This window comes from Haliotis rubra, unplaced genomic scaffold, assembly GCF_003918875.1.
Source record: "Haliotis rubra isolate DU_JTF1 unplaced genomic scaffold, ASM391887v1 Scf107, whole genome shotgun sequence".
Taxonomy (NCBI): Eukaryota; Metazoa; Mollusca; class Gastropoda; order Lepetellida; family Haliotidae; genus Haliotis; species Haliotis rubra.
In genome coordinates, this window is record NW_025764970.1 from 1449940 (window position 1) to 1461963 (window position 12024).

Below are 12024 nucleotides of genomic sequence, written 5' to 3' on the forward strand. Positions count from 1 at the left end.
GTTTCTACATAGATACACATGATGAAACCTGATGAAATATGTCGTTGGTGCACTAGTATAACTTATGTTGCTGCTTGGTAGAGGTGACAGAAAACAGGACTAATAAACAAAAAGAAGCTGTTGCGTTTTGTTTTCCTTTTTTGCTTTGAGTGAAATATGAAATAAACTTTAATTTAAAAAAAGGGAATTTTAAGAAAACCCCAAATTTTGAACAGCTACCTTTCTTTCCTAATTTATCAACCAATGGCACTCAGTTTGAAACCTTCAAACGTCACTGTGGGGATCCCTCTTATCAAGGTTGTATATCTGGGCAGTGTCATTAAAGTGTGAATTAAATGACCTTGAATGCCTTGTGGAATTTTGTGACCAGTGTATGATCTTTTTTTCTGAATCCCAGTTAATGTTTTGTTGGGTTATTTTTCAATACAGAAGAAGTTAATACAATTACTGTTTTTGTCCTCCCAAAGCAAAGTTTGCACTTCTTTGATAGCATAAAGGACACAAAATGTGAAAAAAAACCCAGGTCAGAGCCTATCAAATTTGAATTCCAGTACCGCATTATGGAAATTCATCCCTAAGAGAAGATGCATAAGCTCAAGGTCTCCCAAACTGATGAAATCTGACTATGTTATTCAATCGTTACATTAAGCGTAAAGTATACATGTACAGATGTAGTTTGTGTTTGTGGATGGATGCTGTGGTTGCCTTGGTTTTATCATGTCCATCACAGATTCTTGTAGTACATGACTGCATGTTGCTCACAGTAATATAAACTCTATATGTGGACATGTACAGATGTAGCTGTGTGATGCTGAATGATCTTTGGTTGCCTTGGTGTTTATCTATGTTTCTTGTATCCCAGGACTATACGTGCCTTCACGCTAGATGATGGGTTTCATTGAACAAATGGCCGAGAGTGAGTATACTATGTTATCCATTGTTATGTTACCTGTTCTTAAGTACTTGTGGACTTAATATTTACTATTATTTAGTAATACTAGTGTTGGGAATTGGTTAAAATCCCATAATTGATGATTGGTTCATTACAACCCGATCAATCATCGAAAATAATTGGTTAGCATAATTTATGAAATTTTTCCTGGTTATTTTTGTTTGGCTTAAAAAACAAAAAAAAAAAAACATGTTGTTCTTTGATTTTTGGGGGCAAATTGCACATCTTTAAAGGATGACTAGTATGTTAGGAACATTAATTTCTTGGAGTCTTTAAGATAAATTCAATCATGACTTGGAACGAGCTTGTAGTGCTTGTGAAATGTACCAGACAAAACCAACCTTGTGAAAAGTGTTGTTAATGCAAAAAGTTTTCAAGAATTGTTTGTGTTCGATTATGAGAAAACATGATCGATTGCTTGGTCGTTTAGTCACTTCGACCAATCTTCGATTATTTCAATTTCAATTAATCGGACCACCACTAAGTAATACCAGTGATGTTTTAGTGATTGGTTTATCAATTCATTGATTAATGATCAGTTGCCTTATACTAGTACTGTGATTCATTGTGTTCATAATTGTTATTTGATTGATTTAAAATTTGTGGTTAATGTCTGTATCACATCTGCAGAGGAAACTGCCATGTAATTACTGTCATATTCTTTTCAAAGTGCAGTAAAGCCGACCTATGTGAGTGCAGCTTGAAGCTGTGTTGTCATACAGTATTGTCATACCTTTTCTAAGCCCTGTAAAGCCTCACTCACTGAATGTGTGTTACATTATTGCCAGTCAGTATTATCCTTATTATGTTAAATGTGTTGGAAAGTCCATACTGGTGTATTGACAGTGTATGGGAGTAACAATTCACCAGAGTCACGAACAGATGTTACAGGATATGTTACACAGAATGCATGTTTTCATTCTTATATGTAGTACACATAAATAGGCTATGATGGGTGGAAAAAAACTCATCAGTTCAACTTATTTTGAGCCATCATGTCATGGATGGAAAAGTTGTCTTTAAGCAATCAATTTGGGTTGTTCATAGTCTTGACATATTAAGGGGTATTGTTTTCTGCCAACTACACTTGGTTTTAAGGTATGCGTGGTTGCAATATGACTGTCAGTACTCTGAATAAGGTAAACGGAAGTTGTATGTTACACAGGCACACAGATTTCGTGGCAATTAACATGCTTGAATGACATTTTGAGTAAAATTGATAAACGTGACTATGAACGTAAGTCCAGATGTGTAAAGAACATATGTTATTACTTGACAGTGTAACAGCAGGATGAGCCTGAACAGTCTGTCTGCAGCATGCTCTTATGCTTTGTCAGTACCTGGTTATTGCCCAGTTGGACCGTCTCACGAGTTGGCACTGCAAGTGCCAGGGGCAGCTGTGTTTTGTGATGCTTCATCATTGTTTAATGAAGATGGTTATTGTTGGAGGGAAGACATGACATAAGTTATATAAGTGATAACTGTAAGTCATTTGAGGCAGGGTAGTTTACTTCTCAATCAGTTAATCCTGTCTGGAAGTTACGGGCCTAAACTCTGTAGATAGATTTCCTGCGATTTAGATTGCTTGGCTGAAATTAAATAAACTTTGCAAGTATTCAAGCATTTGTTCATTATTTGGTTGTGTGTTTCCTGTAGGTACTATGTGCAAAGCCTAGTTTTGGTGTCTCTATGATTGGCTAGAATGTTGTTACTAAAAAGTGTAAAACCAGACCCTCACATGCTGGTAGTAGCAATCTGTGCTAGTGCAAGATAACAAAGTTAGTGATGTGTTTTCTGTGAACATGACTACTATTAACAATTTTGATTATATTCTCCAAAAGCAACTTGGTTACAGAGAGTCGCCGAGCCAATCCCCGCAGCAGGAGAGTTAGACCAGCAGCACAATTTGCAGAGGTGTGTACCAGTTATACAGGAAAAAACATATGTTGGGGCAGTACTGTACATTCCAGTGCTTGCACCATGTTGAAAATAGCATAATAAAGCTATGTTTTGCAATATTTCAAGAAAATGACATGCTCCTCATTTGGAAATACCAACATTTAGGCACTCGTGTGGTAAACATAGTATGACATGGGCACTCATATAATATCCTCTATATATTTGTATGATCATGTACTACTTTGTACAATTTGATGTCCCTTTATGGACATACATATCATGCTAAAACAATTAAGGACACCTGTGTATTTTTATATGATAAAAGTTCATCTGTCATGGTCGATTGGTATTGCAACACACAGCCTACCAATATAGGGTTACTTTAACTTGTTTTGAGCAGTATATAGTGAGATACAGGTCTCTTACATTTAGAACATATTAAGCAAAGCAAATGAAGAATTGTATAGTAATAATACTCAAACATAGTTTTATGAATAATAACTCCAGTGTTTAGTGATTGTATTTCTTCTTGTGTCTCTGTTTCTCCTTCTGTCAGTGTCTTTCTTTGTTTTTCCAGCTATGGAGTAGAGCATTCCTAGATTCATTTAGAAATAATACAACTGATCGCAATGATAGTTCAGGGCCTTGGCCCCAGAACAGGGATTCAGATGAGGAGGAGCCCGAAGAAACCGCAGATGGTCGACGTCCCTTTCAGGTCCGATTTGCACCACGAACAAGGATATCTTTCCGAAGAGGCGGGCGACCTAACCCTAGTAGAAATCCTTACCTAGAAGGGTAAGCTTATATCCCTCCCACAGAATATCAGTGTATAATCAAGATGACAGGCACACAAAAAATGTCTTAGCATCCTTCAATATAGGAAAACAAAACAAATCTCTCTGTCTCTCTCTCTCTATATATACAGCCACATATCATAAAGAACTATTCAGTATGTTGCCAATGGTTGAGTTAGGATCAGTAGACTAAACACTGTCTGGCACTGACCATTTATCTTAACTGATGTATCAATATAGGCCTGTAAAATAAGAAGACGATTGCAGTAACAGGACAATGAGAACTTGATGGTTGCTCTGTTTTGTTTATTCTCTGCTTTCTGTTGACAGAAAATCATAAAATGATTGTTCCTTTTTCAGATTAGTAAACTATTTTATATCTCGGCTTGGTGTAGATCCAGCAGCGCAGGGTGGCTCACCTATGTAAGTACAGTTTCTACAGGATTCACGAACAGTATCAGTGTCTTTGTGATGTGTCAAGAGGTAGGATGATCAGCTGTTGATGGAAGGCAAAGTCCTTATTTCCTTGGTATTATAACATTGGTTTCAGTGAAATGAGACAGCACTAAGAATTATGTCTGTTTAAGTTAAAATCACTTTTGAATAGCCTGTCAAAAATTGTTATGGTTTTACCTCACATGTTCTGAAAGTTAATCATCATGTTTGTCAATTTCTCTGAACCATTGTGGTAGTGAATCTGAACTTGTATGTACAACAATAACCATTGTCTCACAGTCTGCTGTCTTCAATTTGCAGAGGAATGTTTCATCTCCATGGCAACCCAGGAGACTATGCATGGGGAGCAGGGGGCCTCGATCACATTATCTCACAGGTGGGTCAGGGATCTTAACCATTTTCTTTACAGCCACAGGTCGGTCTGAGGTTTAACTATTACCCATGTGACCTCACTAGACACATTTGTGTTTAACATTACAACATGTTTGTAAAAATACTTAGTGACGGTGGTGTACAACAATGCCTGATTTACAATTTAATCAGAAACTGGTTGGGTTTTTTTTTGTTCTCACTGTCAGGAGATAATGTACAATTTCTTCCTTTATATGATTCTGCAGGGAGTGTTTTGTTGCATCAAAGAAAAGTACAATATATTCTTTTTCAGGTATGACCATGTCCATAATGTTTTAAATGTGATATCTCGCCACGAACAACAATATTCTCTTATGAGGAACAGGTATATGTATTCTTGGTATGTGCGTTGTCTGTGTGGAATTATTTTCATGCCTGGATCTTATCAATAAGTGTGAAATAGAAGAAGAAAAGGGGAGGTAATGCAGCGAGCTACTTCCCTTGATATGCATTTATCAGAGTTTAATCTGAAAAAGATGCAAATAGTATTTTAATGTTAAGTGATGATGATAATGATCTTGTCTCTGTTTACTGTTTGCTTTGGAATCTGTAGTGTTACATTTGAAATGGTTGTGTTTGTTGATACAGTTGTTGAACCAGTTAGAGGGTGCCGGCGCCCCACCAGCAGAGAAAGACAAGATAGATTCACTACCAACAGTTAGAATCACCAAGGAACAAGCAGGTCGGTAGATGACCCTGTGTCATTGTGCAATGTAAGCCCCCTTTCATCTTCAGCAACTTAAAAGCTGAATGTCCTTGAGTCTAGCCCTTAGTTACTAGCTCAGTGTTTCTTTCTTTACTCTTTAATGCTGCACACAGCAATATTCCTGCTGTGTGCCGGTGGTCAGTCAAGTTATAGCCAGACAGTCCATTGATTGACAACATGGCCATCAATGTTTGGGGATTCAGTGACATGCATTGATGGAGTCAGAGAGCATGTCCATTTCTTAGTATCCTCCTGTAAGAAGTATGGTTTCCTGACGATCAGTTCTATTCTGAATCTTTGGGGAAAGAGGGAAAACAAGCATGTGTGGCTGATGACAATTTGAACACAGATCTTCAAGGGTCACTTGAGAAATGTTGATATCTAGACATTTAACAGAGTTGGTGAACTTGTCACGCTTTACGTCATCTGTGTGTGAGGAACTGTCATGTTCTGGTTCATATTGCTACTGTTACACACTGGTGTAGAGACAGTAAGGTAGGAATTAAGTTTATTTATTTTTAGTTGAATTTTTAACTGTTTGACTTTCACTCATTCATTTGGCTTCCATTCAGATCGCATCCTTCAGTGCTCAATATGTATGGAAGATTTCCAAGTGGAAGAGGAGGCCAAGAAGCTGCCCTGTGAACACCATTATCATACACAGTGCATAAATAAGTGGCTGGAACTGGTGAGTGTCCCACTGTCAAGACTTGATTCTCTTGACCTTTCCACATACAAAAAATACCAGAACATCTCTATTTTAATTTTGTTTTAGCATGTTTAGGATTGGCTTGGTCCAACAGATAATCTAAGAAATTGTTTTGGTATCGCATGGATAATGAGTCGTTAGTGTGTTTGTTGTCTAAGGACACACTCGGTGACATTCACTCTGAATGATGTTATGATGGGTCTCTAAGAGAACATGTGTAGGTGTACATGGTGTCAGTTAAGAAATTCAGTTCTCTCTACCACCATGTATAGTGTAATACAGTACAGGTTCTCTCTACCACCATGTATAGTGTAATAAAGTGCAGGTTCTCTCTACCACCATGTATAGTGTAATACAGTACAGGTTCTCTCTACCACCATGTATAGTGTAATACAGTACAGGTTCGGCTCTACCACCATGTATAGTGTAATACAGTACAGGTTCTCTCTACCACCATGTATAGTGTAATACAGTACAGGTTCGGTCTACCACCATGTATAGTGTAATAAAGTACAGGTTCTCTCTACCACCATGTATAGTGTAATACAGTACAGGTTCGGTCTACCACCATGTATAGTGTAATAAAGTACAGGTTCTCTCTACCACCATGTATAGTGTAATACAGTACAGGTTCGGTCTACCACCATGTATAGTGTAATACAGTACAGGTTACAGTACAGGTTCTCTCTACCACCATGTATAGTGTAATAAAGTACAGGTTCTCTCTACCACCATGTATAGTGTAATACAGTACAGGTTCTCTCTACCACCATGTATAGTGTAATAATAAAGCACACTTTTGCCCTGAACTATTACAGTTAAAACCCGAGGACGCTGGCATCCAAGTGCTTTAACATTATTATAGTTCAGGGCGAAAGTGTGCTTCATTACACTATACATGGTGGTAGAGCGGACTGTATTTCTTTTCTAAGACGCCAAATTCTTACTGACGATCAATGTAAGGCACAAAAAGAATAAAAGAACGACGTTGTCAGTGACATAAATTTACCATCCATGTTCAGGGCTAACTTACATGCTGTTCTATTGACGTGTCTGCCCCCTACATTAAAGCGCACATTACCAGAAAAACAAATGATAAACAGTTTGATGATGGCTTACGTTCAGGTTAAGTATCTTCTCTAAATTATTTTAATAACATCTGTGATTAACGAAAACCATATGGGGCATTATGAACGTTGCACTTCTACTACCAACGTAAGTTTAGATCAGTACATCCAGATGAAACTGACTAGTCACGCGACATTCCACGGATGTATTGTGGGAATGTAAACATTGCGAATGTTGCAATGTCTCTGTTTAATTGTCAAACTGAGACATTGCATTCGCCGAAAAAACTAAATGTAATGTTTCCACCAGTTTTGTTAGCCGAGTGAAGCAACTGCAAAACAAGAAATGGGGTATCACGGAGTAGTTTACCGTAGGAGACTGTACGAGGTGATGACAACTGACATGCATCGTGATGTCGGTTACCAAGGGTACATTCGATTACGAGGGGGCAGACTAGAATGGCGAAGTGATGCTGTTGTAGCAGGGCGTGGAGTCATCCCACAGATGACATCCTTACCTTGTCAGCTTTCTGACAGGGTTAACCTCTTTGGTCATGTGGACAAGGCGTCCAACTTTGGATCAAAAGGTCCGTGGTTCGAATCCCAGAGCGGGACTCGGAAATTTTATGGCCCCATATTGGCACCCAATGTGAAACTGAGCACATTCATATGAAATTTGAGCAAAATAAGACACAGGACCCTGCTATGCGGCCCGGGATGTGCCTTCTGTTGACGGGGAGTATGTAGCAGGGTGTGGAGTCATCACACAGATGACATCCTTACCATGTCAGTTTGCTGACGGGGTTAACCTCTTTGGTCATGTGGACAAGGTGTCCGACTTGGGATCAGAAGGTCCGTGGTTCGAATCCCAGAGCGGGACTCGAAATTTTATGGCCGCTACACTAATACATTGTGACGTAATGCAAAAAGTCTGATAAAGTACTGCCGGCGCCTTTGACCTTTTACCGAAGCATCTTAGAATGTCTGTTATTTCATGCTATGAATTGTGATGTGATGATGACCAACTCTTTCTCTGCCTTGCAGCATGGAACATGCCCTGTGTGTAGGAAAGACTTGAATGGAGAGACTTACAAGGAGGACTTTTCGCCCTCCATGAACAGTGATAGCTCCAACTCTTCAGATGAGTTTCAGAGCTTGCACTGACACAGTCAGGCAAGTTTAAGAGCACTAGACTGGTTGGGAGCACTCTAAAGCCAGAAGGAACTGGTAAACGACGTGTAACAGTGTTACTTGAACATGTGTGTGGTCACTCAGTGTGTGGACATGTTTAAAACTCCTAGCTTTACCCCATCACCACAAGCTGTATGCTCTACCATCAACTGAATCACTTGGGTTCCATCTGGATATATGGATCTGTAACCATGGTGACTTATTAGGCATAAAGCGATGCACCAACTTCATTGAACCCCGATCATACAGAGAGGAAAGGACAGGAAATTATTGACTCAAGAGAGAATCAGAGAAATAGTCTTTTCCCACTAATCCTTCCTTACCTGAGTGTGTGGACACATAATGTGTACTCAGCAGAGGAAGGAGGGACCAGAGACTCCAGGTCATAATAATATAGGTTAATAGGTTGTATATAGTGCCACTGAACCCTTAGCTTGTTATCTTCATTAGTTTATAATATTCATACTTAGATGTACATTTGGGTATGTTTTTTAATGTGTTATGTATATTTCCAACCTGAGAAAGTGTTGTTTTAATCATTCTGTTCATGGTCTTTGTGTACAACTCACTTAATGTTTCATGTGAGTGTGGTTTGTCTTTAATTCTTATTATCAGTGCTGTGAAATATCAGTTTGTAAGGAACATGTGAAGAAAGCTTCAGTCAAGACTTTTTTCAGTTTTAACTAGTAGGAGATGAGGATTTGAAAAGTTTGTTGAAGGCAATTAGACAGAATCTTGATGATCCAGGGGATTGCACAGTGTATTTGAGCATATATTTGTTGCCATGACCACAATGACTTCATATTCATTCGACATCAAAGAATTCAGTTTGCAGGTCAATATTTTGATATGTCAGAGTTTTATGTCAAATTATGGTTTGTGGGATTATGTTTGATTCCTGGGAATGAGAATTTCACTTTTATCATACATGACGTCACAGTATACACATAAATCATAGATTTGCTGAGACTGTCAGCTAGGTTTCAGTAAAAAAAACACATTCTCATCCCAGGATGTCCATTGTGCTTTGGTGATGCAGCCAATTGTTCTGTTGGGGAGCCTTGTGGTTAAAGTGTTCGCTCATTGTGCCCAAGACCCAGATTTGATTCCCCACATGTGTACAATGTGTGAAGCCCTTTTCTAGTGTCCCCTGCCATGATATTGCTAAAAGTGGTGCAAGAACCTACCCGAAACATCATACATAACACAGAGATGCCAACCTCTCCGATTTTATCATAGTCGCTATGAATTTTAGCTTCAAACTATGCTAATACGATTGCACTAGAAATTCTATTATATTTGAAGAATATTCAGTAAAATTCGGATATATAGACAAAAACATATTTTCATCAATTAAATACATTTTCTGACTTCACTTACCTTTCATTCATCAAATTTAATGACATTTGACTGGAATCATTGCAAGTAACAAACAATTTTAGCAAAATTATTTATCAGAAATCTGAAGCTGATCTCAATACCTTTGCGATTTGACCCACTTATTGTGTACCGGCCGAAAATGACGATCCTATTGGAATGATTTAACCACCTGACTGTTCCTTCCGTTCAATTATGCGGAACTGGTATGTGAAATTAAAGCTTCACTCTTGATTAGTGTCATATTTTTTTTCTCAGAATCCATCATGATTTTGAGTATTTAGTTGACTTCTAATTTTATGGGGGCGGTGGGGTAGCCTAATGGTTAAAGCGTTGGCTCGTCACGCCGAAGACCCGGGTTCGAATCCCCACATGGGCACAATGTGTGAAGCCCATTTCTGGTGTCCCCCGCCAAGATGTTGCTGGAATATTGCTAAAAGCGGCGTAAAACCAAACTCAGTCAGTCAGTCTAATTTTATGGTCAAACTACTAATTTTGATCCTTGAAACTACTATTTGCAACACTTTGGGGCTGGCATCTCGGTTAACATAATAAACAAGTTGTTATCCATAAAGTATCATACTTTTCTTAAAACCATATTCACACTCGTACTTAAGCAGCATGTTTCGGGGATGTCCATATGATAACACTCTCATTCATTTTTATAAGCACCCAGGCATTGAAGGCTACAGCCTAAGGAGATGACTACTGCATAGTCCACACCTGTAATCAGTGTTTTACCTTTCTTCTTCATTTCAGCAGTTGCTTACTCTAAGTTAAATCATATTGTGGTGATATTATGAAAAAGACATGTCAATTAGAAAAGAATGGTGTTTAGTGCATCCTGCAGAATGTTAACATGCAGGCCTAGTTTCTTACAGCAACAGCTCTTCACACTATCTATAGTTAGGCATGAAATACATGTGGACCCGTTTTTTTGTAAATATCTCTTCATCCTATGACCCAATCGATCTCAAACTGTGCAAATGGATGTTTTGTCAGACAACCTAATCACATTGTAAATCACCGATTTTATGCATTTGTATTAAAGAATCTGTCTATGTAACTGTCAACAAAATAAACAGCAGAACGCAGACGGCTTGCAGAGGGAGGGAGCCAATGACCTGTAACAGCGGCAGTGTTGGGTCATAAAGGTCATCGTTCGTCAATGTAGGTCAGCTATGCACGTAACAGGTATGAAGAGGTGTTCATTTCTAGCAAATAGCCAGCGAATGACATCTCTGATGACCCTAATGTCTTAAGAATCTAACTTTGGATGCCTACCTTTTTGTACAAGGTTTTGTTTATTGGTTGTTGGTTTATTTTTCGCAATTTTTAGCACGATGTTCTTTTTCATGTCAAGAGCAAAAGTTGTACGTTTCATGTAATCCGACACCTTATAAATCGGTTTGTTAACGTTTGCTTTCTTTTTAAAAAAAATTCAACACATTTCTAATTAAACGTTTAGCATCATCTGAATAAGCTTTCATGATGACAGCTAGAAGTAGTCAATGTGAATGATCCAAACGGTCTATCACTGTGCAGTGCACAGGTAACTATCATGCACTGCACGTGCATTTACCTTTATGACCCAACACTGCCGCTGTTACAGGTCATTGGCTCCCTCCCTCTGCAAGCCGTCTACGTTCTGCTGTTTATTTTGTTGACAGTTACATAGACAGATTCTTTAATACAAATGCATAAAATCGGTGATTTACAATGTGATTAGGTTGTCTGACAAAACATCCACTTGCACAGTTTGAGATCGATTGGGTCATTGGATGAAGAGATATTTACAAAAACGGGTCCACATGCATTTCATGCCAAACTATAGCCGTGAAGTTTTTCTGAGCAAGAAATATTGACAGACTTTTAGTATCGCTCCATTACAATTATGTCTTTAACTTTTTGCAGGTATTAAAAAATGAAGATATGAAACAGATGGAAAACAACTTCTTTATATCTTTATCAAGATATTTTGAAACACAATAAGTAAGTTGTCACTAGAAATTCAAATGAAGGCATTTACATTAAAGGTCATAAACCCATTATAAGGGCAGATGGGTTGCAACACAGGCCTTCCAAGTATGGGTTTTCTCTAGTTTGTTTTGAATAGTATATAACAAAAATTGTGAGAACTGATATGGTTTTTACTGCTTTATGCTTTATATCGTCTTTTCAAGCATAATGGAATTCTCCAAGTTAATAAGTAAAAAAAGCAGCTGTGTTTCTCTTATTGAGTAAATATTAACTTGATGTACTGCTTTACAAAGATGATTGTAGTCCTGTAAAGAATCTTTGACTCTTGGATCTTATTTCAGTTCTATATTTTGTCAAACTATCAATAGCTCAGCAAAGCAAGTTAGGGATCATGAACAGTTTGGGGATGTAATTCTGAATAGTAGGAAGTTGTAGTCTTCACATCAAAAAACATGCCCTGAAATTATCATGACCCCTTACAC

The 12024-nt window shown here is 38.1% G+C and overlaps 1 protein-coding gene across 1 annotated transcript in view; it reads left to right on the forward strand.

Moving 5' to 3' along the window:
• The window catches only part of LOC124279763 (E3 ubiquitin-protein ligase RNF115-like), a 28191-nt gene extending 18395 nt beyond the window's left edge, over nt 1–9796 (forward strand). Inside the window, exons 5-10 of the mRNA XM_046715642.1 lie at nt 3567–3646; nt 4006–4068; nt 4402–4477; nt 5101–5194; nt 5791–5906; nt 8039–9796. Coding sequence (XP_046571598.1) covers nt 3567–3646; nt 4006–4068; nt 4402–4477; nt 5101–5194; nt 5791–5906; nt 8039–8158 — 549 coding nt within the window. The 3' untranslated portion in view covers nt 8159–9796. The remainder of the gene's footprint in view (nt 1–3566; nt 3647–4005; nt 4069–4401; nt 4478–5100; nt 5195–5790; nt 5907–8038) is intronic.
• The last annotated feature ends 2228 nt before the right edge of the window (nt 9797–12024 follow it).